Genomic DNA, 24,657 nt, shown 5'->3' on the forward strand with positions numbered 1-24,657 from the left:
CCCGGCCAGTGGACGCAACTACTCCCTGCCCCTCAAGTCCCCCACCAGTCCCTTCAGAGTCGGGGCAGAAACTCCCTTTTGGGGTATCTTGGGAAGTTAAATGCAAAATAAAGTTGATTTAAAACCAAAGACATCTAGGCTTTGGAAAGTTGCCACGAGTGAGGGTCCTGGTGGGGCGGGTGTGTCTTTCCTACCCCCACCCCGAGGTGCCGGATGAGACACCAGCTACCCCTGGCGGGGTGATGAGGGGTGGGGTGATCTGATCTGCGGGGTCGGAGGGGATAGGACACGGGCCGTGTGGACCTGGGTGGGCTCAGAACGCCCGGGGGACAGCGGCGTGGAACCCCACGAGTGGTTCTGCGGGCACCAAGGCCCCCCCAGGTTCCACCGCAGGACTGGGGCGCTGCTGCGGTCACCCCATCGCCCCCAACAACCAGGACCCGCAGCGCGTAGCCCGGGAGGAGCGAAGCGTCCGCGGCGTCCTCACCCCGCCGCTCCAGCCTCGCGTGGGGCAGGGCCCAGGGAGACAGGGTGGCGTGAGGGCCCCGGGCAGGGCGAGAAGGCCCGGCGGGCCCAGGAGGCCTGAGGGGAGGGGCAGGATGTGACCCGCGGGTCTTTGTGACCTGGTGGGGGATTGAGTGTGACCTTCACAGGGGGGCGCGGGCCGCAGCGCGTGACCTGGGGCTACACTCGGGCCCTCCCGGGGCGGACACCATGGCGCGCACCGTCCCGCGCCCCGGACCCCGCAACCGCGCCTGCTCCGACAGCAGCCCGGGACCCGGACCCCAACCCGGGCCCAGCCCAAGCGCCGCCGACTGCTACCGGTCCGGGCCCGCGCCCCCCGCACGCCGCAGCCCCCAGCGCCCCCGCGTCCCCCGCCGCCCGCGCAGCCCCACGCCCCGGGGCCGCCGCCGCCGCACAGCCCCAGGCTCCGGGCCCAGCAGCCGCCGCACCGGGGGTGCACAATGCGCGTGGCCGCCCCAGCACGTTGCCCCGGGCAACCCCAGGACGCCGGGCGGCGCGGTGCGAGCCACTGACCCGGTCCCCGGTGAGCACGACCCCCCGACCGCGGAACCCCAGGCTCGTCCGACCGGATCCCTCCCCCACACCTGCCTTCGGAACCCCAGACCCGCCCCCCACATCTCGAAACCCAGGCTACCCCCTCTCCCCGCCCCGGGCTTCCGAATTCTAGATGCCTCCCTCTAGGAATCCCAGACTCGGAATCCTCGCTCGGAACCACAGAACTCCCCCTCGACACCTGCCCACCTCTACCCACCTGCCCGCACTCGAAAGCCCAGAGCTGTTCTCCCCACCTTCCCCCATCTTCTGGGAACTCCACAACTGTCCACTCCCCTCCGCCTTCAGAACCCTATAGCTCTCCTCATTAGCCTAGACCTGCCCCCCCAGCCCAGACCTCCCCCTCAACCTAGACCTGATCCCCAATTGAGACCTGATACCCACAACCCAGACCTGACCCCCAATTCCCAGACCTGCCGCTCAACCCAGACCTGATACCAAACCCAGTCCTGACCCCCAACCCCAGACCTGATCCCACAACCCAGACCTGACCCCCAATTCCCAGACCTGCCACTCAACCCAGACTTGATACCAAACTCAGTTCTAACCCCCAACCCCAGACCTGATCCCACAATCCAGACCTGACCCCAACCTAGACCTCACCCCAACCCAGACCTGACCCTCAACCCGGACCTGACCCTCAACCCGGACCTGACCCCAGTGCAGACCTGATCCCCAACCCAGACCTGATCCCCAACCCCAGACCTGATCCCCCAACCCAGACCTGATCCCCCAACCCAAACATGATCTCCCAACCCCAGACCTGATCCCCCAACCCAGACATGATCCCCCAACCCAGACATGATCCCCCAACCCCAGACCTAATCCCCCAACCCAGACATGATCCCCCGACCCCAGACCTGATCCCCCAACACAGACATGATCCCCCAACCCCAGACCTGATCCCCCAACCCAGACCTGATCCCCCAACCCCAGACCTGATCCCCCAACCCAGACATGATCCCCCAACCCCAGACCTGATCCCCCAACCCAGACCTGATCCCCCAACCCAGACATGATCCCCCAACCCAGACATGATCCCCCAACCCAGACATGATCCCCCAACCCCAGACCTGACCCTCAACCCCAGACCTGATCCCCCAACCCAGACATGATCCCCCAACCCCAGACCTGACCCCCCAACCCAGACATGATCCCCCAACCCCAGACCTGACCCTCAACCCCAGACCTGACCCTCAGCATGGGCCTCAGAACCCTCTCCATCCCCAGGGCCCCCTACACCCTCCCGGTTTCCGCATAACCACCACACCCTCCCCTCTAGGGTCCAGAGGAGCGAAGGGCGAGCTGTCGGAGGCCAGCATGGAGCCAGAGAGGAAGGGGCTCTGGTCGGCTTCTTCCAACGGAGACGGGAGAGAAGAAAATAGTGCGTATCGTGTATTGCCTGCGTACCAGCCACTCTCCCAGAGCAGTGCTGCAGCTCCCGAGCTCAGAGGCAATGCTGGCTGCAACCTGCTGCCAGGAAGTCGGGGAATCCGGGGGCGGGCACTTCACTGAGCTGTAGAGCCAGGTGCCTTCTCTTGGGCAGTCCAGGCGTAGGACCCCAGGAGTGTTGGGGGGCGCTGGCTCCTGCCTCCTGCACCCCGATCCCACTGTCCAGCTTCTTGGGAAACTGGGAAATTAAACGTGTGGGTGTGAAGGGCTCCCTTGGTGGGTCATGGGGGGCCCTGTACTCGCGTTTCTCTTCCTTCCTGCCCTTGCCCTCTTCAGGCTCGTCTTCGTGGGTAAATGCTCCCTAGGGGTCAACGGCTGGGTTACAGGGCGGGCTCATGCTTAGCTTTAGAAGCTCCCCCAACCATTTAAGGGCCCAATTGAGAGCTCCGGTGGCCCCCCACCTCCGCCGTCCCCACCAGCAGTGGGTGTCCTCACTGCCACTCCGGGCACTCTGGTGGGTGTGGTTTTAATTTGCATTAATTAAATCTCACTGGTTTTAATTTGCATTTCCAGACAGCTCAAGGTGTTGAGCTGTTTTTCACCTGATTATTGGCCATTTGGAGCTCTTCCTTCCGGAGTGTGGTTCTGGGTCTGCAGGCCGCGGTGAGATTGCTCTGTGACCTCACGGACTTGGAGGAGTTCTCTGTATGTCCTGGATACACGCTCTTTGTCAGATGGATGCAGCTTGTCAGTCACTTCATGCTTCCTTTTGATAATCAGAGCTTCTTAATTTAATTCAATTTATGTTTTTTGAGACGGCGCTGGTGGGAGTGCAGCAGTGAGGACGGCCATAGGTCACTGGCATCATCATCTTGGTTTTGGTGGGTCTTAGCCAGCTTCTTTACGGCAACCTGTTTTATATCAGCAGGGTCTTTATGACCTGTATCTTGTGCCAACCTCCTATCTCATCCTATGACTTACAACGCCTTCACCATCTGGGAATGCAGCCTCATTTTACCCAGCCCCTATTCAAGATGGAGCTGCTCTGGTTCACACACCTCTGACACTTCTACCACCATTCCGTGGACCAGCGTCCGGCCACACGCCCTCTCTCACAGCTCTGGTCTCCATCACTGTGGACTGTGGATGATTTTTGCTGGCTTATGGATGGCGCCTCTCAGAATATGCCATTTCATGTCTGGCCTCATCAGAGGCATGTCTTTTTTTTTTTTTTTTTTTGAGACACAGTTTCACTCTTGTTGTCCAGGCTGGAGTGCAATGGCGCCATCTCAGCTCACTGCAACCTCCACCTCCCGGTTCAAGTGATTCTCCTGCCTCAGCCTCCTTAGTAGTTGGGATTACAGGCATGAGCCACCACGTCCGGCTAACTTTTGTATTTTTAGTAGAGACAGGGTTTCACCATGTTGGTCAGGCTGATCTCGAACTCCTGGCCTCAGGTGATCCGCCCGCCTCGGCCTCCCACAGTGCTGGGATTACAAGTGTTAGCCACTGCGCCCGGCTAACTTTTGTATTTTTAATAGAGACAGGGTTTCACCATGTTGGCCAGGCTGGTCTCGAACCCCTGGCCTCAGGTGATCCGCCCGCCTCGGCCTCCCACAGTGCTGGGATTAACAGCGCTGGGATGACAGGCGTGAGCCACCGCGCCCGGCCTTGGATGCCTTATCCTTTGATTTGATGTCCTCTTTCTCTTTTGCAGAATTAAAACAAGGAATTTCCCAAGACTTGGCTTCTTCCTCCAGATTAGACAGATATAAGATAGCAAGGCAGTTAACGGAAAAAGCTATTAAGGTAAATGCTCCCTGGGACTCAGTGGGGAGGGGGACATTTTTTTAAAAGGACATTTGTTTTGGGACTTGGAATCTGTCTGGTCTCTGACACACTGTGTCCCCGAGCTGCAGCCTCTTCCCTGTGGGGACTTGGCTGACATTACCTTTTATTTACTTACTTATTTTTGAGATGAAGTCTTGCTCTGTTGCCCAGGCTGGAGTGCAGTGGCACAATCTCAGCTTACAGCAACCTCTGCTTCCCGGGTTCAAGCAATTCTTGTGCCTCAGCCTCCCGAGTAGCTGGGACTACAGGTGCATGCCACCATGCCCAGCTAATTTTTAGTAGAGATTTATTTAGTAGAGATTGTATTTTTTAGTAGAGATGGAGGTTTCACTGTGTTGGCCAGGCTGCACTCCAGCCTGGGTGACAGAGCGAGATTCCATCTCAAAAAAAAAAAAAAAATTACATTATTGGGTGATGGATGCCCCCACATCTTAGAAACCAGCACTAAAGAGCTTATCCATGCAACCAAAGTCTGCCTGTCCCCCAAAAATGATTGAAATAAAATAAAATATCCTCTTGCCATTTTAGGAGAAGAAGATTTTCTCTATTTACGGACACTACCCGGTGGTCCGGGCCGCTCTGCGAAGGAAGGGCTGGGTGGAGAAGAAGTTCCACTTTTTGCCCAAGGTCATTCCGGATGTCGAGGACGAAGGTGCTGGGGTTGCTGGTAGCGTATCGGAGGCGCGCGTCTCAGTTCAGGGCGTGTGTGTCTGTCACAGGCAAGGGGAGTCGGCACTGGCCTGACTGTGGTGCCTGCCCCTTGGTCCTGGTGTGCCTGATGGGGTGTCTCCGACCCCAGGTCTCCATCGCCCTCCTGGCCTCCCTGCCCCAGATGGTCGTGCCAGGCAAACTCTTTCAAGTCCCCAGCCCTGCTCCCTTCTCAGAGTCCCTGTGGCCCCCGCCCAGGCCTCCTCCTGCCCGGGCGATTTCTGTCATCCTCTCTCTGCCTGACCCCGGCCGTCCCTCCTCCAGCCCCAGGTCCCCGAAGTCCACTCCTCAGGCCCCCGCGGCGCTGGCTGCTCCTGGCTGACATCTGCACAGCTGTGTCTGTGTCCTCTCGTCCCCATTGAGACCCGGATCAAATGTCCCCCTCCTCCTCCACCCTGCCCGTGGCCCCTCAGCCTCTATCACTCCCACCCCCATCCCGGGCTGTCTCCACCGTTCCACACCCGGGGACACCTGGGCCTCCAGGAATCCCGGGCCCCCAAGCCCTGTCACAGCACTGGGGAGGTTCGATGCAGTGGATGCTCACTGGATGTATGGGGGCTGCCAGAGCGCCCCGAGCCTGACTCAGGACCCACAAAGGCACCTGCTCCACCAGGGGAAGGCCCCACCTGGAGCAAGTTTTCTGAAAGTAAACAAGTTGCTGTCCTACCTGTGGTGGTGGTAACGGACACGGCGTGGGAAGTCTGGCTGAGGCTCCATGTTCAGGCCTCCCCTGTGTTTCGTTGGCAGATGTTACATGTGGCAAAGTCAAAGAAAATCAAGAAATGGCCTTGGAGAAAACAGACGACATCCACAACGTGATGGTACGTCCCCTGCGTGCATCGTGGGCATCCCCTGCATGCATTGTGGTCAGCCGCGCCTCTCCAAGGCTTCTCACACCACCACCCTGCTCCATGCCCACTCGCCCATGTCCTAGGGGGATGGCAGCCCAGCGGGGGCAAAGCCCCAGTCACAGCAGGGCCCCTTGACCGGGCAGCAGGACCTGGCCGCCCCCAGGGGTGGGGCGAACCCTTTGGTGCTGGATGAGCCGCTGTGCAGTGAGTGGACCCTGTCCTCCCAGCTCCCCTCCACCCACACCAGGCTGGCTTGCCGCGTGCACGTGGAAGCTGAGGGCACTGAGGCCCAGCAGGGCTTGGACAGCTCGGCCGGTGTGTTGCAGGATGGGGCCTGGCCAGCGAGTGAGCTGGGGTCTCCAGCAACACGGCAGTATGCGCCTCCCCACCTCCCCAGCCCAGCCTAGTCCCTGAGGGCTCCCAACCCTCCACCATAAAGAGGACGAAAGAGAAACCAGAGTGGGAGGCGACATTTGCAGTACTTAAAATTTAGAAGATCAAATGTCCAGAATATATGAAGAACTCACAAATCAGTAATGAAAAGACAAATAGAAAAATGGACCCAGACTTGATGAGGCGCCTCCCACACGACCAGTGAGCTTGTCCTTCCGGGTTCCTGGAGTCAGTGCCTTTCCCATAGAGCGTCGTGGGTGCTCCAGCGGCTCCCACAGGTCCGTGGGCAGTGGTGTGGACACAACAGAACATTCCTCACTGTTCTGGAGGCTGGAGTCTGGGTCGGGGCAGTGTGGCTGGGCTCTCTGAGAGTGTCCTGCTTCACGGACAACTGGCTTCTCTCTGCGTCCTCACACGGAGGCAAGGGTTTTCCTGGGGCCTCTTTGTAAGGGTGCAAGCCCATCGTAAGGGGCTCAGGCTCATGACCTAATCCTAAAGCCCGTCTCCTATGCCATCGCCCTGGGAGTGAGGATTATAACACATGCATTCCGGAGAGACAGAAACACTCTGGTCATTGCGCCTGGAGGAGACAGCTGCAGGTGGCAGTTACCTGGTGGGGGTGGCTGGGGAACTTCGGCTCTGTTGATGATGCTGTTTCTCACCCCCTACAGTGGTTAGTGGTTAGCAGTTAGTGTGCTATTATTTACACACACACATACATATTTTTTTGCGGGGGGGCGTGTTTTAAGATGGAGTCTCACTCTGTTGCCCATGTTGGAGTACAATGGTGCGATCTCAGCTCACTGCAACCTCCGCCTCCCAGGTTCAAGTGATTCTCCTGCCTCAGCCTCCCGAATAGCTGGGATTACAGGCGCCCACCACCAGCCTGGCTAATTTTTGTATTTTTAGTACAGACGAGGTTTCACCATGTTGGCCGCGCTGATCTTGAACTCCTGGCCTCAGGTGATCTACCCGCCTTGGCCTCTCAAAGTGTTGGGATTACAGGCGTGAGCCACTGCACCCAGCCTGGTTGGAATTTTGACTTAACAGATGCCATTTTGTAAACAGAAAAGCACCAACCACACACCCCCAGCTCCACGCCCAGCCCCTCTATCAGCAGGGCAGGAGCGGGAGGCCAGAGCCTGGGGCTCAGGGAGGGGTGCGCAGGGCCCACAGTGCAGGCCTGGGGGCTTCCGTCCTGGGGACTGTGAGCTCTGGGTTATGAAGTGTCGTGTCATCTCGACAAGTGGTGCATCCCCACACCCACGTAGACCCCGTGCGGAGGGCTCAGGCCCCACCTGCAGCCCCACATCGGGGTGGCTCCCCAGAGCCCGAGGCCCCTCCGTGGAAACCCTGCGTGGTCCTGGTTGCGCCCCACATCCCGTGCACAGGAGGACCACAAGGAGCACTGCTGCCCGCAGCAGAGCCCAGCTGGGATCCTCACGCTGCACGCCATGTATCCGCTGATGGTCGCCTCGCTCCATCCCATCCTGGCTGGTGTGAACGTTGGATGCTGAGCATCAATAAAGACTTTTTTCTTGCCAGTCTAGGTTGGTAAAAAACGAGATGCCGTACCTCCTCTGGACCATCAAGAGGGACGCCATTGACTATCACAGCCTGACCTGCGACCAGATGCTGAACCACTACGCAAAGACGGCCTCCTTCACCACCAAGGTGAGCTGCTTGGGCATGGCGGGAGCCGGCAAGGGTGGTGGGGAGGGGCTTCTGCAGCCATTAGGGACCCTCGGTGGCTGGTCAGTGACCATAGGTGGCCATTGGCAGCCACCAGCCACCTCCTGGGCGCCTCCCAGGACTCCTGGTCTAAGGCCGTGGCCAGAATCACTCAGTGCCCACCCCACCCCCTGCACCCCTGTGCCCTTTGCTCTGTGTCTCTGGGTGAATCCGGGGCCACAGAAGCCCCTTCCTCAGAGCACAGAGGCCAAGCCAAAGATGGGGCTGAGTGGGGGCCGCCACAGGGCTTTGGATGCTGAAAGGGCTGTGGGTCCCCAGGGGAAGAGGTGCCGTTCCCCGCAGCACTGGGCACTCCCCCACCTCCCCCAGCCTCCAGCCCTGCACAAGGCAGCTTCCATACCCTTCCCACCAAGGCCCGGGGCTGGGGCCTGCCCAGGACGCAGGGTGTGGGGACCCTGCTGAGGGAGGGGTCCAGGAAGAGGGGCTTCCCTGGCACAGAGGTCCCTCTCAGCAGTCCAGGTGCGGCTGCCTCAGCACAGCGTGGGGCGGAGGCTCCCTGCTGCACCTAATACCCCAGGGTCAGGCCAGCGCCAGTGCTGCTTATGGAAACACGGCCCCTTCAAAGACCCTGTGTGCACAGCCAGTCAGCGTGTGCTGTGTTTTCTGGGGGGTGTGCACAGCCAGTCAGCGTGTGCTGTGTTTTCTGGGGAGTGTGCACAGCCAGTCAGCGTGTGCTGTGTTTTCTGGGGGGTGTGCACAGCCAGTCAGCGTGTGCTGTGTTTTCTGGGGAGTGTGCACAGCCAGTCAGCGTGTGCTGTGTTTTCTGGGGAGTGTGCACAGCCAGTCAGCGTGTGCTGTGTTTTCTGGGGGGTGTGCACAGCCAGTCAGCGTGTGCTGTGTTTTCTGGGGGGTGTGCACAGCCAGTCAGCGTGTGCTGTGTTTTCTGGGGGGTGTGCACAGCCAGTCAGCGTGTGCTGTGTTTTCTGCGGGGTGTGCACAGCCAGTCAGCGTGTGCTGTGTTTTCTGGGGCCGGCTGCTTTTTTTCCTTAACGCGGTGACAGACCAGACGTTGGGGTGTGGGGACTTCACGATATGCCTCTCTAATGGCCAGTGCTGCATCATGTGTGGTGGGCAGTGCTGGGCGTGTGGCCGCATTCCGGGTCCTGCAGCCGGTCCTCCCTCTCCTGGGGCCTGAGCTGTGGGACATCCTGTGGCCCGTTTAGGGGCCTGGAGGGAGCCCCAGTGCCCACCGCCCTCGGTGCCCTCAGCTGCAGCCTCCCCATTCCCCGGGACCTGCCACGTCCCCCACTGCCTCAAGGATGCGTCTCAGCCTGGCTTGCACATCCACATACCCACTGCTGGGACCGGCTGGAGGGGGCGGCCTGGGGCCCTGGGGGACCGTGTGTCTGGGGAGGGGGAGGGATCCGCCCTAGGGGTGCTGTGTGGTGCCCCATGGCCAGGCAAGTCCGAGGTGGACGGTCTGTCCTCGCCTTGTGAGCGAGGCGGAGCTGAGCTGAGCTGCCCCTCGTACCTAACGTGCTGCTATCTCTGGAGATCGGGCTGTGTGTGAACATGCGGAGCCTGCCCTGGTACGTCCCGGCCAACCCCGACTCCTTCTTCCCGCGCTGCTACAGCCTCTGCACCGAGAGCGAGCAGCGGGAATTCCTGGGTAAGTGAGGAGATGGCAGAGGACCCCAGGGCGGTCAGCAGAGAGGCTTCTAGAAAGCTCCCCCGGCGCTGAGACAGACTGATGGGGCCGGGTCTGAGGACAGAGGAGCGGAGAGAGGCCCCCCACGGCCATGGTCGTGGCAGTACAGGGGCCAGGGACCCCGGGGAGGGAGGGCGGCAGGCAGCGAGTGTGTGGTCCTGCACTAGGCCTGTGGACAGCGCAGCGAGCAGCTGGGGCGAGGCAGGCTCCATGGTTGGAGGCCGAGGGGTACAGTTGGATGGCTGCAGTCACAGAGGCGCCGCAGGGAGAAGGACGGGCAGAGTGGGGGTGTGGGAGCAGGCCTGGGCCCCACCGGCTGTGAGGGCGGGAAGTGGGGCGGGTCGGGGAGCCTCCATTGCCCTGGCCCCATCTCCAGTCCCCAGTCCTGGCTTGGGCAGATGGGGCGAGGCCGTGCTGTCCTTTCAGAAGACTTCCGGCGCACCATGGCATCCAGCATCCTCAAGTGGGTGGTCAGCCACCAGAGCTGCAGCCGGAGCAGCAGGAGCAAGCCCAGGGGCCGGAGGGAGGAGGCCGGAAACAGCGACCTGAGCAGCAGGCAAGGTGCGCTGGGCCGGGGCAGGGCAGGGCCAGGCCACCAGAGCTCGGGGACTCCACGGGGTCCCTCCCGCCTCCTGGGTGTGGTCAGTCCTGAGGGTCGTGGCAGCCGGGACCGGATGCAGCGATGCCTCAGACTGTCTCGATTCTCATGGCAAATGGGTTTTCTCTTCTAACCGTGGGGCTGAACGTCAAAGTCACCCCGTTTGTAAAGCACCTGGCTGTTAACGCAGCCCTGGGACGTCTGAGTCCCACACTCACCACCACAGTCCCGTGCCGTGGACGTGGTTCCAGCCTGTGGTCAGAAGCCTGCCCTGCCCCACGGCCACCACGACGCCACATCCTGAGTCTCCCCAAAGGGGCCCCAGGGAGAGGACACAGGAAGCCCCAGGGAGAGGACACAGGAAGCCCCAGGGAGAGGCGCCCTGGGTGGCACAGGGATGTGAACCAGCTGTCGTGTTTTTGGACAAAACCCAAATCTTTTTTGTGATGGTTGGTTTTAATAAAATGTACTTTCTAGGGCAGTTTTGGGTCACAGCACAGCTGAGCAGAGGGTACAAGATTTGCCACACCCTGCTGCTGCCCCCGTGCCTCCCCCACCGCCAGCATCCCCCGCCAAAGCAGTGCGTTTCAGCTGTTGACAGATGAACGTTGGTGCATTAGACTCTTAGAGTGTATTTGAGCAAACAGTGATTTGTGCCAATCAGACGGCTGCAGGGCTCCACCGAGGGGAAAACCCTTCTAGGTAAACGTGGAAACGGAGGAAATAAATCCTGATTGGTGAACGCTGGAGTGGTGCCCTTGTTTGTGCTGAGTGACAACCCAGCTGGCTGCCTGTGATGGGCTGTGCTTAAGTTTCATTTTCAATTCTGAGTTAGGTTGTGGTTTGTGTTTGTCGGAGACCAGGTCACTTGGGCCACCTCAGTCTGATGGCCTCCTAATTAATGGTTTTTTTTTTGAGATGGAGTCTCGCTCTGTCACCCAGATTGAAGTACAATGGCGTGATCTTGGCTCACTGCAACCTCCGCCTCCTGGGTTCAAGCGATTCTCCTGTCTTAGCCTCCCAAGTAGTTGGGTGCCCAGCACCACACCCGGCTAATGTTTTGTATTTTTAGTAGAGATGGGGTTTTGCCACGTTGGCCAGGCTGGTCTCGAACTCCTGACCTCAGGTGATCCACCCACCTCGGCCTCCCACAGTGCTGGGATTACAGGCCACCGCACCCGGCCTAATTAATGATTTTAACACAATTGGTGAACCTACAATGACACATCATGGTAACCCAAATGGTGTTACACATTCTACAGGTTTGGACAATGTATGATGCCGTGTATCCACCATTCCAACATCAGACAGAGACGATCCCTGGCCCTAAAACTCCCTGTGCTCTGTCTCTTCATCCCCCTGCCCCGAGCTCCTGGCTACCACTGATGTTTTTCCTGTCTCCATGGTTCTGCCTTTTCTAGAATGCCATTTGGTTAGAATGACGTAGCATGGAGCCTTTTCAGATGGGCTTCTTCGACTTAGTAATACGCACTTCAGATTCCTCCAGGTCTTTTCATGACTTGAGAGCTCATTTCTTTTTAGGGCTGAGTAATATTCCACTGTCTGGATCCACCACTGTTTACTTGTCTATTCATCTACTGAAGGACATCTCAGTCACTTCCAGGTTTTGACTATCATGAATAATGTTTCTCTCGATATCTGTGTGCGGGTCTTTGTGTGGCCATGAGTTTTGAATTCATTTGGGTAAATACCAAGGAATGCACTTACTGGGTGGCATGGCAAGAGTATGTTTCATTTTGTAAGAAACTGCCAGACTGTCTTCCAAAGTAGCTGCACCATTTTGCATTTCCACCAGCAATGAGGGAGAGTTCCTGTTCTCCACATCCTCACAAACCTTTGATGTGGTCAGTGTTCTGTTTGCAGCATTCTCCTGGGTCTGTATTAGTGTCTCATTATTGTCGTGATTTTGTTGTGAGACAGGGTCTCACTGTGTTGCCCAGGCTCATCTCAAACTTTCAGGAGCAAGCGAGCCTCCTGTGTCAGCCTCCCAAAGTGCTGGGATTACAGGCATGAGCCACTGTGCCCAGCTTCCATTTCCTTGTGAATTTCTGAGGGTATTTTATAGAAAAAACTTGTAGATATGGAATTGCTAGTCCATAGCGGTATATGATATCGAGCATGTGTTCATATGCTTGTTTTCCATCTGTATGTATTTTCGGCAAGGTGACTGTTCAGATTGCTCATTTAAAATTGTTTCCTTGCTGGGTGCGGTGGCTCACACCTGTAATCCCAGCACTTTGGAGGCTGAGGTGGGTGGATCACTTGAGGTCAAGAGTTTGAGACCAGCCTGGCCAACATGGTGAAACCCCATCGCTACTAAAAATACAAGATTATCCGGGCATGGTGGTGCACACATGTAGTCCCAGCTACTCTGGAGGCTGAGGCAGGAGAATCACTTGAACCCAGGAGGCAGAGGTTGCAGTGAGCCAAGATCTTGCCATCCGGCCTGGGCAACAAGAGCAAAATTCTGTCTTAAAAAAATAAAAATAAAAAATAAGGCCGGGCGTGGTGGCTCAAGCCTGTAATCCCAGCACTTGGGAGGCCGAGACAGGTGGATCACGAGGTCAGGAGATCGAGACCATCCTGGCTAACACGGTGAAACCCCATCTCTACTAAAAACACAAAAAACTAGCCGGGTGAGTTGGCGGGCGCCTGTAATCCCAGCTACTCGGGAGGCTGAGGCAGGAGAATGGCGTAAACCCGGGAGGCGGAGCTTGCAGTGAGCTGAGATCCGGTGACTGCACTCCAGCCTGGGCGACAGAGCGAGACTCCGTCTCAAAAAAAAAAAAAATAAAATAAAATAAAATTATGTTTTCTTGTTGTTGAGTTTCAAGAGTTCTCTGTATATTCTAGGTAATATTCCTTTATTAGATGTGTGCAAGTATTTCCTCCCAATCTATGGCTCATCTTCTCGTTGTCTTGACATCCTGATATTGTCCCTTACAGAACAGAAGTTTTTCATTTTAATGACGTTGAACTTATCAGTAATTGCTACTGTGAGGAGCTGAGGGTCTGGCGGCGGGGCCCACTGAGGAGCTGAGGGTCTGGCGGCGGGGCCCACTGAGGAGCTGAGGGTCTGGCGGCGGGGTCCATGTGTTTCTTGTGAGGACATAGCACTCACAGAGCCATTGGAGGTTGGGACCATTCAGGAGGGAGGAAGTCACCTGCCCAGACACAGGCGTGACATCCAGGGTGGCCGCCCAGACAAGCTTGGTTGGGTATTGGAGTGCCTGTCTGGGGGTCTGGGGTACTTGTTGGGTATTGGGGCACAGAGGGAGTGGAGCGAACTTTGTCCATGGCTTTAGGCCTCACCCCTCGAGGCGGGCAGGGCTGCCCGCCCTGGGTGGGGTTCCCACTCCATGTGCCTGTGTCTGGGTTTCAGATGCCGAAAATGCTGAGGCAAAGCTCAGGGGTCTCCCGGGCCAGCTTGTGGACATTGCGTGCAAGGTGTGCCAGGCCTACCTGGGGCAGCTGGAGCATGAGGACATCGACATGTCGGCGGACGCCGCGGAGGACCTCACCGAGGCCGAGTGGGAGGACCTGACACAGCAGTACTACTCCCTCGTTCAGTAAGACTCGCGCAGGCCCCCAGCACGTGTCGGAGCCGTGAGTGCGGACTGCAGGAGCTTCCGGGGCAGTGCAGCCTCAGGGAATTGGGTCACCTGTCTGGGCATCAGGTTACCTGTGGAGTACTGAGTGTTGGGTTGCCTGTCCTGGCATTGGGACTCCTGTCCGAATGTCTGGGATACTTGCTGGGTACTGGGGTGTCTGTCTGGATCTTGGGGCTTCTGTCTGGGTGCTGAGATGCTTGCTGGGTATTGGGGCACCTGTCTGGGATGCTTGTTTGGTATTGGGGTGTGTGCCTGGATGTTGGGGTGCCTTACGGGTGTCGGGGTGCCCAGGCCCTCTGTTGCCTGCCCCACCAGGCCCCTGATGACTGTTGAGAGGATGAACCCCCTCAGGGGGCCTTTAGGAAGTAGCATTGTCTTGTGTATCTTCAAAGTCCAGAAAGGTATGGTGTCATTTGGGCCCCCCACAGCCCGAGACAGGCAGGTGGGGTTTGTCTGTTTCACAGCTGGGACACCTGCCTCACTCTTGTCATTGGTGAGTGACTGGCAGAGGTGTGCCTGGGCCCAGAGCTCCTGGCAGCTGGCGAGTGACTGGCAGAGGTATACCTGGGCCCAGAGCTCCTGGCAGCTGGCGAGTGACTGGCAGAGGGGTGCCTGGGCCCAGAGCTCCTGGCATCTGGCGAGTGACTGGCAGAGGTATACCTGGGCCCAGAGCTCCTGGCAGCTGGCGAGTGACTGGCAGAGGGGTGCCTGGGCCCAGAGCTCCTGGCAGCTGGCGAGTGACTGGCAGAGGGGTGCCTGGGCCCAGAGCTCCTGGCTCACTGACTCTCATCGTCACCATTCACCGCTCCAGGGGTCCACAGGCTGACCCTGGCCTTCCTGCCCCTGCTGAGGGCCCAGTTCTTCCTGGGGCCAGGGGTTCAGCACTCCCTTGGCAGTGGCCACCAGAGAGAGGAGCTCGGCGGAGGGGGGCCTGGCCCCCCCGGAGCATGAGCAGCTGCCGGCCAATGGGAGAGTCAGGAAAGTGACTTGATTCAGAGGGTCTGCAGCAGCTTCATGCTTCATCCCACGGTGGTGTTGATTCTTTTGTTTCTTTCTTCGTCTTGTATTAATTAAGTATTTTTAATTAATCAAGTATTTTTCTTTTCCTTTTATTGAGGGATTACATAACTACAGTTAAGGGCACGCAGTGTATAATCCTATCTGTACATATGGATGAAATTTTGCTCACGTGTCCACCTGCGTAGCCGTAGTCCACTTGAGACAGAAGACGTTTCCAGTCCCTGGTCAGCTCCTGTTAACCTTTCTCGGGAGAACCCCACAGGGGTCACACCTATTCTGGCTCCTGCAATCATGAACCAGTTTTGTTTTCAGATTTCACATTTGGGGAACAGTCTGTGCTCTCTCGTTTATGACTTCTTTTGCCCAACATGAAATCTGTGAGGTCCATCCACGCTGGCATACGTGAGATCCATGAGGTCCGTCCACGCTGGCATGTTGAGGTCCATGAGGTCCGTCCACGCTGATACACGTGAGGTCTGTGAGGTCCGTCCACGCTGATACACGTGAGGTCTGTGAGGTCCGTCCACACTGGCACACGTGAGGTCTGTGAGGTCCGTTCACACTGATACACGTGAGGTCTGTGAGGTCCGTCCACACTGGCACACGTGAGGTCTGTGAGGTCCGTTCACACTGATACATGTGGGGTCTGTGAGGTCTGTCCACGCTGATACATGTGAGGTCTGTGAGGTCCGTCCACGCTGATACACGTGAGGTCTGTGAGGTCCGTCCACGCTGATACACGTGAGGTCTGTGAGGTCCGTCCACACTGATACATGGGGTTCTGTGAGGTCCGTCCACGCTGGCACACGTGAGGTCTGTGAGGTCCGTTCACACTGATACACGTGAGGTCTGTGAGGTCCGTTCACACTGATACATGGGGGTCTGTGAGGTCCGTCCACACTGGCACACGTGAGGTCTGTGAGGTCCGTCCACGCTGATACACGTGAGGTCTGTGAGGTCTGTTCACACTGATACATGGGGGTCTGTGAGGTCCGTCCACGCTGACACACGTGAGGTCTGTGAGGTCCGTTCACACTGATACATGTGAGGTCTGTGAGGTCCGTTCACACTGATACATGGGGGTCTGTGAGGTCCGTCCACACTGGCACACGTGAGGTCTGTGAGGTCCGTCCAGACTGATACATGTGGGGGTCTGTGATGTCCGTCCACGCTGATACACGTGGGGTCTGTGAGGTCCGTTCACACTGATACACGTGGGGGTCTGTGAGGTCCGTCCACGCTGATACACGTGGGGGTCTGTGAGGTCCGTCCACGCTGATGCACGTGAGGTCTGTGAGGTCCGTCCACGCTGATGCACGTGAGGTCTGTGAGGTCCGTCCACGCTGATGCACGTGAGGTCTGTGAGGTCCGTCCACGCTGATGCACGTGAGGTCTGTGAGGTCCGTCCACGCTGATGCACGTGAGGTCTGTGAGGTCCGTCCACACTGATACATGGGGGTCTGTGAGGTCCGTCCACGCTGGCACACATGAGGTCTGTGAGGTCCGTTCACACTGATACACGTGAGGTCTGTGAGGTCCGTTCACACTGATACATGGGGGTCTGTGAGGTCCGTCCACACTGGCACACGTGAGGTCTGTGAGGTCCGTCCACGCTGATACACGTGAGGTCTGTGAGGTCCGTCCACGCTGATACACGTGAGGTCTGTGAGGTCCGTTCACACTGATACATGGGGGTCTGTGAGGTCCGTCCACACTGGCACACGTGGGGTCTGTGAGGTCCGTCCACGCTGATACACGCGGGGTCTGTGAGGTCCATCCACGCTGGCACACGTGGGGGTCTGTGAGGTCCGTCCACGCTGATACACGTGAGGTCTGTGAGGTCCGTCCACGCTGATACACGTGAGGTCTGTGAGGTCCGTCCACGCTGATACATGTGGGGTCAGTGAAGTCCATCCACGCTGGCACATGTATAGTTACGAGTTTTGTTCTTTTTGAAGGTAATGTCTTTTCCTCTTGATGCTTCAGGACATTCCGTCTTTGGTTTTCAGCAGTTTGATTATAACACTTCTACAAGTAGTTGCTTTGTATTTCTCCTGATTGAGGTTTGTGGGGCATTGTGATCTGTGGGTTGGAATTTTTCCTCAGATTTAGAATACTCTAGGCCATTATTTCTTGGCTGTTCCTTCTGCCCTATTCTCTCTCTCTTCTCTCCTTCTGGGGCTCCAGTTACATAAGTGTTAGTGTTGGGATTACAGGCATAAGCCACTGCACCCAGCCTAAATCTGTAATTTAAAAACTTTCTTACAAAGGAGGATCCAAGGCCATAATGGTTTCACTAGTTAATTAAATTTAATTAATTCATTAATTAAAATTGATTCCAATAACACACAAATGCTGTCAAGCAACAGAGAAGGAGAGAACATTTTCTAATCATTTTATGAGGCCAGAAAAGCCTGAGACCAAAACTTGAAAAAAGTAAAATAACAAAAAATTATAGGCCAGTATTTCTCATGATTACATATATACAAAACTTTAACCAAAATATTATTTAATGAAACCAGTGAAATGTGAATGAAATAATGCATCAGAACCAAATGGGCTTTATTCCAAGAATGCAAGGTTAGTTTAACATTAAAAAGTTAATCAGTTAATTTTACTACATTTTCAGAATGGAAAAGAAAAGCTGTAAGATTATCTCAATAGGCAAAAAAAAAAATCACCTCAAGAGGCAAAAATTGATGAAACTTAATACCTGTCCTTGTAAATTTGTTTAGCCAACTTGAAAATGAAAAAAACTCTTCTTTTTTTTGAGATAGGGTCTCACTCTATCCACCTAGGCTGGAGTGCAGTGGCACAATCACAGCTCACTGCAACCTCAAACTCCTGGGCTCAAGCAATCTTTCCAACTCAGCTTCTCAAGTAGCTGGGACTCCACACACAGGCCACAATACTGGCTAATTTTTAAATTTTTTTATAGAGACAGGGTCTTGCTATATTGCCCAGGCTTGTCTTGAACTCCTGGCCTCAAGCAATCCTGCTTTGGCCTCCCAAAGTGCTAGGATTACAGGCGTGTCTGACTACACACAGCCAGATCTCTTCATTTGAAAGTTTAGGAGTCCAACAGCTAATATATTTCTTAGTGGTTATATACTATTGAGAGTGTTCTCCTTGAAATCAGAATGAGACAAAGTTGCTCACCATCAGACTTCTGTTCAGCATAGACTGAATGGTCTGACTAGTTTAATAGTACAGGAAAAAAAAAAAGTAAGGCATAAAGATCAGAAAGGAAGAAATAAAATTCTTATTTGTAGATGGTATGATTGCTCATATAGAAAATTTAATATTTAAATAATTTAAATAAATGGTAATGTGTTAAAATTAAGTGAAATCAGCAAGGCCACTGGGTACAAAGTTAATATATGAGACTCCATCATATTTCTATGTTCTAGCAACAAACTGTGAAATGAAATTCTAAAAACACAATACACTAACATCAAATAACAAACCTCTAGAAATAAATATAGCAAAATACATTCAAGACCCTAAATTGAAAGTTATGAAGTTAAAGTGACAGTAAATACCTAATAAACGTGTGTGTGTGTGTGTGTGTGTATAACATGTTAATGACTTAGAAGACTTAATAGTGTAGACATGTTTGCTTTTCTCAGACTAATCAATAGAATCAATGTAATCCCAGCCAGAATCCCGAGAGGTATTTCTTTTGCAGGGCGGGGAGGGGGCAGGAGGAATTAATGAACTGATTTATATAGAAATATGAATGATTTAAGAAAAGCCAAAACAGACTTGATAAAGAAAACCAAAATCAGAGGACTTGTGCTCCAAATTTCAAGACTTACTCTAGATTTACAACAGCGAAGATGTGACATTGGGATAGGTTCAGTGTAACAGAATAGAGTCTAAAGATAGATCCTCCCATCTGTGATCGCTGCATTTGAGATCATTAGGGAAAGGCTGGTCTTTTCACTAAATGGTGCTCCAGCAATGGTCAGCCATATGAAAAAAATGTACCTTGAATTCTGCTTCACAAATACACAAAAATTAGTTTGATACATCATTTGATACGTGAAAGGCTTTTAAAAATGGGAACGCATTGGGCCAGGCGCTGTGGCTCACGCCTGTAATCCCAACACTTTGGGAGGCAGAGGTGGGCAGATCACAAGGTCAGGAGTTCAAGACCAGCCTGGCCAATATGGTGAAAACGGTCTCTACTAAAAACACAAAAATTAGCTGGGTGTGGTGGCGGGTGCCTGTAGTCCCAGCTACTCAGGAGGCTGAGGCAGGAGAATCTCTTGAACCCGGGAGGCAGAGAGGTTGCAGTGAGCTGAGATGGTGTCACTGTACTCCAGCCTGGGGCAACAGAGTGAGACTCTGTCTCAAAAAAAAAAAAAAAAAAGGCCGGGCGCGGTGGCTCAAGCCTGTAATCCCAGCACTTTGGGAGGCCGAGACGGGCGGATCACTAGGTCAGGAGATCGAGACCATCCTGACTAACAGGGTGAAACCCCGTCTCTACTAAAAAATACAAAAAAGCTAGCCGGGCGACGTGGCTGGCGCCTGTAGTCCCAGCTACTCGGGAGGCTGAGGCAGGAGAATGGCGTAAACCCGGGAGGCGGAGCTTGCAGTGAGCTGAGGTCCGGCCACTGCACTCCAGCCCGGGGACAGAGCGAGACTCCGTCTCAAAAAAAAAAAAAAAAAAAAAAAAAAAAGAGTAAAAACTGACATCACCAAGTGTTTGCCAATGTGTGGAGCAGCTGGAACTCTAGACATGGCTAGGGGAGTGTAAATTGGCACAACCCATTTAGAAAAGTCTTTGACAGTTTCTTATATGTTTAGGCATCTGCATATCCAATGACCGAGATAATCCATTCCGAGGTATTTATGCAGGAGAAATGGAAACGTGTCCTCAGAAGGACTTCATTCTTGATGGCCCAAATCTGGAAACTGCCAAACTGTGTTCAAGGAGGAGGGGCTGAGCCACGCTACAGCGTGGATGACTCTCACAGTCCTGTCGAAAGAAGCCAGACACAGGCAGGGCGCGGCAGCTCACGCCTGTAATCCCAGCACTCTAGGAGGCTGAGGCAGGGGGAATCACCCGAGGTCAGGAGTTCAAGACCAGACTGGCCAAAATGGTGATATCCGCCTCTACTAAAAATACAAAATTTAGCCGAGCATGGTGGCTCATGCCTGTAATCGCAGCTGCTTGGGAGGCTGAGGCAGGAGAATTGCTTTAATTGGGAGTTGGAGGTTGCAGTGAGCTGAGATCATGCCACTGCACTCAAGCCTGGGTGACAGAGCGAGACTCCGTCTAAAAAAAAAAAAAAACAAAAAAAGAAAAGAAAAGAAAAGAAAGAGGCCAGACACAAAGGAGCACAAATTGTGTGGTTTCATTGACAGTTCAGGAGCAGGCCAGCCCCGTCTGCAGTGATAGCCTGGTAACTGGTCTCTTTGCCTGTTGAGGAGCCGAGGCGTTCGTGTCTCGATCCGGGTGGCGTGCACACGAGCGTACATGGACGTACACACTGTGCAACTTGACTTTTTCGAGTATGGGAGGGTGCACCCCACTGCGTTTTCTTAGACCTGAATTAAAAGGAAGACCCAGGGGTGACCACCAGGTGGCAGCATCGGACCCCCGCAAGTCCCTGTGGCTGACTCATCCCAAACCACGTCAGGTGCGTGCAGGGGAGCTTCCCAGCTGCTGCCGGAGGGGATCTCTCTGGGAGTCCCCGGTGCCTCCGCCCGTCAGTCTCACCTACTGGGCTCAGCTGGGATCCCTGGCAGGTGTGCCCTGGGGTCAGGACCCAGAGAGCCCTGGCTGTGGCCCCTGCTCGCCGTCAGCATCTGGAGGCCCGTGCTTGTTCTCTGACGAGTTTGGGGTGTGCATCTCATGGTTCCTGGACCTTGCCAGCTCCTGTGCGATGCTCCGCTGGGCTCCTGAGTGGCTCTGTCCCTCACTGCTCACAGCCTTCTCCCCACAAAGCAGGGGCAACACAGTGGCGCGTGCACTTGTGGGGAGGGTGGTCCTGCCCAGATACCACCTCCCAATGTGAGGGCAGGCTCGGGGCTGGGCTGTGCTGGGAGGCTGTGAGGGATTCCTTCCCACAGCTCATCCTCCTGAGTGAGTCGCTGTAGCCCCGTGTCACTGGGAGCTTGCTGGTATCCTGGGCGGCCTTGGCTGTGACCAGCATGGTGGATGTCATGGGTGACCCACCCTGTTTAGACCTCAATAGTTTGGGGCTGGCCTGTGCCGCACAGACAGGGATGTTTCAGGGGTGGGGGGAGCTGGCTGCATCCGGTTTGCTCCAAGTCCTCATCACAGTCCTGTTGCCATCCTGCGGTCAGGAGTGTGCAGTGCTCACCACGGAGGAGATGTGGCAGTCAGTGAGAGCCAGGAGGTGCCCCTGCCTGAGATCACCTTCAGTCCTTCCCCGGGAGGGGCTTGTCACCACAGGGGCTCTCACCCAAGCCCCCCCCCCCGGCCACAGCTCCACAGTGGTGGGGCCCCTCCCCTGTTGTCAGGGACACCCCAGCCTTACTTCTCCCTTCAAGCTGCCCCCAGCAGGTGGGAATGGAACCCTGATGTCCTGTGTCCTCAGGGGCTTTGCCTACCCACCCCAGCCCAGCCTGGCTGCGAGAGTCATGGCTGGTGTCCTCAGAGCCCCGATGGTCCCCCCTCCTGCACCAAGGCCACCTTGTTAGGATGTCGTGGGGTCCACACTGGGTCTTCACAGCCCTGAGTTTGCCCATGCAGGATGGGTCCAACAGGCCCTGGGGCAGCTGCTGGTACTGGCATGGCTTCCCCCCCACCATCCGGGCAGCAGGAGTGCACCCCCGAGCTCTAAAAGCCACTCAAACAGCTCTAGTGCACCCCCGAGTTATAAAAGCCACTCAAACAGCTCTAGTGCACCCCTGAATTCTAAAAGCCACTCAAACAGCTCTAGTGCACCCCAAATTCTAAAAGCCACTCAAACAGCTCTAGTGCACCCCCGAGCTCTAGAAGTCACTCAAACAGCTCTAGTGCACCCCCGAGTTCTAAAAGCCACTCAAACAGCTCTAGTGCACCCTTGAGTTCTAAAAGCCACCTGGGAATGGCTGCATCCGCCCCCGGCCTGTGTCTCCCACGTTTCCACCATAGCTACGCCTCCCGCCCCATGCCTCCCACCGTTTCCACCCAGGCAGGGTGCTGCTTGGGGCCTGTGGCTGGCTCCGACCCACACACTGGGGTCCCCAGTGTCTTAACACAGCCCTTGTCTGGAGCAGCCTCACAGGGCTGTGTTTTCAGGTGTCCATACTGTTGGCAGAACTTCCTGGGCCGACCTGCAGCCCTTTCCCGCCAGGTCAGCTACAGACCATCCTAGAGCAGAGAGCCTGCTTGGTGGGTGGGGCGGGACCCAGGCCTCCAAGTCTCATGCACTTTCTGGATCTTGCTTTGTAGTGGCGATGCTTTCATCTCCGATTCAAGAAATTACTTTCCTCAGTGCCAGGCTCTGCTGAATCAAATCACATCCGTGAACCCTCAGACGGACATCGACGGGTTCCGGAACATCTGGATTATAAAGCCTGCGGCCAAGTCTCGGGGCCGAGGTGAGTCCCCTGGTGTAGGCGCTCCCTGCACCTTGTTCATCACGTTCATCTGGGCGAGATAAGTCCCCTGGTGCGGGCGCTCCCTGCACCAAGTTCATAGCCACCAACGCCTGCACTTGATGCCAGGGGCCGTGAGTGAGAGGCAGGCTCAGGCCCACAGCGCCACAGGGAAGGAAGGGTGGGAGCAGAACGCAGAGGCAGGCGTGGGGGTCAGGACTCTGGCCCTGGGGCAGACCTGGAGGCGTCTTCACAGCATGTGTTCCAATCACAAGGCTGAATCTGGGTTGATGGGTTAATCAGGATTTCCTCCTCTGTATTCACAAACTGGTCTACGCTCTTCTTTTTATTATTTTTATTATTATTATTTTTTTGCAACTGAGTCTCGCTCTGTCATCCAGGCTGGAATGCAGTGGCATGATCTCGGCTCACTGCAGCCTCCACCTTCCAGGTTTAAGCGATTCTCCTGCCTCAGCCTCCCGAGTAGCTGGGACTACAGGTGCCCACCACACCCGGCTCAGTTTTTGTATTTTTAGTAGAGATAGAGTTTCACCATGTTGGCCAGGCTGGTCTTGAACTCCCGACCTCAAGTGATTCACCTGCCTCGGCTTCCCAAAGTGCTGGGATTACAGGCTTGAGCCACCACGCCCATCCTGCTGGCTCCCTTTTAAAAGTATCTCTGTCCCTGCCCCTTCACTGATCTCTGTGTCCCCTCTGGAGTCCAGAGGCTGGTTCTGTTGGGGGAGAGCCTGGGGGAGACTGGCACTGGCTTCAGCCTCATCCATGAGCGCTAAGCCTTCCCTGTCCCCGGTCCCCCCACCAGCAATGCTGCCTGCTGGCCCTGGACAAAGCCAGTGCAGGTCTCAGGGCCAAGCTGCGACCCTGCCCCAGGGCTCAGGAGCTCGGTCCCGCTGCACAGGGGCTGGGCATGCTGGGTTGAGCAGTGGCCTCTTGCAGACATAGTGTGCATGGACCGTGTGGAAGAGATCCTGGAGCTGGCGGCTACAGACCACCCTCTTCCCAGGGACAACAAGTGGGTGGTCCAGAAGTACATCGAGACGCCACTGCTCATCTATGACACCAAGTTCGACATCAGACAGTGGTTCCTTGTCACGGACTGGAACCCCCTGACCATCTGGTTCTACAAGGAGAGTTACCTGCGGTTCTCAACACAGCGCTTCTCCCTGGACAAGCTGGACAGGTCAGTGCGGTGGGTGAGCTGGACGCCTCAGGCCAGGGAACGGGCTGCTGCCCACCTGCCTGGGGCAGCCGCAGTGAGAAGCATCACGGGCAGGACCCCCTCACTGCCACCTGCCACCACGAGAGGCACAGATGGGGGGAAACTGAGGCTTGGGAAGCTGATGACCTCCCCCAGGGACAGGCCCAGGCCCACTGACCTTCAAAGCCAGCACCTTACACCCCACACTCTGTATCATTTCTGGAAAATCTTAAAAGGCACCATTTTGCCTGTGCCCAGGGGATCGGAATGGAGTGGGCAGCACCTGGGCCCCGGTTCAGGGGCGGTGGCGTGTGGGGCGCCTGGTGGAGGCGAGTGTGCTGCCCGGGGTGGATGGACCCGCGCCTCACCCGGGACCCCTCGTGGGCAGGATGGCGAGAGCCTGTGGAGTCCTCAGAAATGTGCTGCCCGCACGGTGAGGCCTGCCAGCCTCTGTCTGTGCCAAGCCTTCCTCTGACCATTCTGTGGTTCTCACTTGGTGTGAGGTGCTGGGGGGCCTGATGGCTGGGCAGGCAGGGGGTCTGCTTTTCAAGAGAGTGAGGATCCAGGGAGGCCCGAAAGTCACGTAACGGAGACCTTGCAGGGGAGTTAGCTCTGGCCCAGGCGAGGGGCTGCGGTCATGCCTGGTGGGTCATGCTCGAAGTCACACCCAGAAGAGGCCTGGGAGGAGCCGGCTAGGTGCTTGGAACCTCACCTGCTCGCTGCCTCTGGTCAAGTGGGCCTGGAGGGGGTCCAGGAACTCACTGTGCAAAAGCAGCTCCCAGGCAGTGAGAAGCCAGGGCCCCCTTCCAGCACCCGTTTCTGGGCCTCCAGCCATGAGCTGTGCGCCTGGCCAATCCCATGACCAATCTGAGCCCTGTTTCTCCATCTGGGACAGTAACACTCATCCCAACTAGGCCCCTCCAGCAAAGGGTGGGAGTCCTCGGGGGCAGGGTTCTCTA

The 24,657-nt window shown here is 56.1% G+C and overlaps 1 protein-coding gene across 2 annotated transcripts in view; it reads left to right on the forward strand.

The window, feature by feature from the left end:
- The first annotated feature begins 995 nt into the window (after positions 1 to 995).
- Positions 996 to 24,657, forward strand: part of TTLL8 (tubulin tyrosine ligase like 8) — a 37,585-nt gene continuing 13,923 nt past the window's right edge. The window contains exons 1-11 of one of the 2 annotated variants that reach the window (XM_065521958.1): positions 996 to 1,048; positions 2,360 to 2,461; positions 4,187 to 4,278; positions 4,849 to 4,987; positions 5,776 to 5,849; positions 7,818 to 7,946; positions 9,519 to 9,633; positions 10,099 to 10,233; positions 13,674 to 13,860; positions 22,334 to 22,482; positions 23,437 to 23,680. In XM_065521958.1, the coding sequence (XP_065378030.1) occupies positions 2,398 to 2,461; positions 4,187 to 4,278; positions 4,849 to 4,987; positions 5,776 to 5,849; positions 7,818 to 7,946; positions 9,519 to 9,633; positions 10,099 to 10,233; positions 13,674 to 13,860; positions 22,334 to 22,482; positions 23,437 to 23,680 (1,328 nt within the window). In that variant the 5' untranslated portion in view covers positions 996 to 1,048; positions 2,360 to 2,397. Of the gene's footprint in view, positions 1,049 to 2,359; positions 2,462 to 4,186; positions 4,279 to 4,848; positions 4,988 to 5,775; positions 5,850 to 7,817; positions 7,947 to 9,518; positions 9,634 to 10,098; positions 10,234 to 13,673; positions 13,861 to 22,333; positions 22,483 to 23,436; positions 23,681 to 24,657 lie in introns of those variants that run through there. The other variant, XM_005566965.4, reaches the window with a different exon arrangement.

This window comes from Macaca fascicularis, chromosome 10 (genome assembly GCF_037993035.2).
Source record: "Macaca fascicularis isolate 582-1 chromosome 10, T2T-MFA8v1.1".
Taxonomy (NCBI): domain Eukaryota; kingdom Metazoa; phylum Chordata; class Mammalia; order Primates; family Cercopithecidae; genus Macaca; species Macaca fascicularis.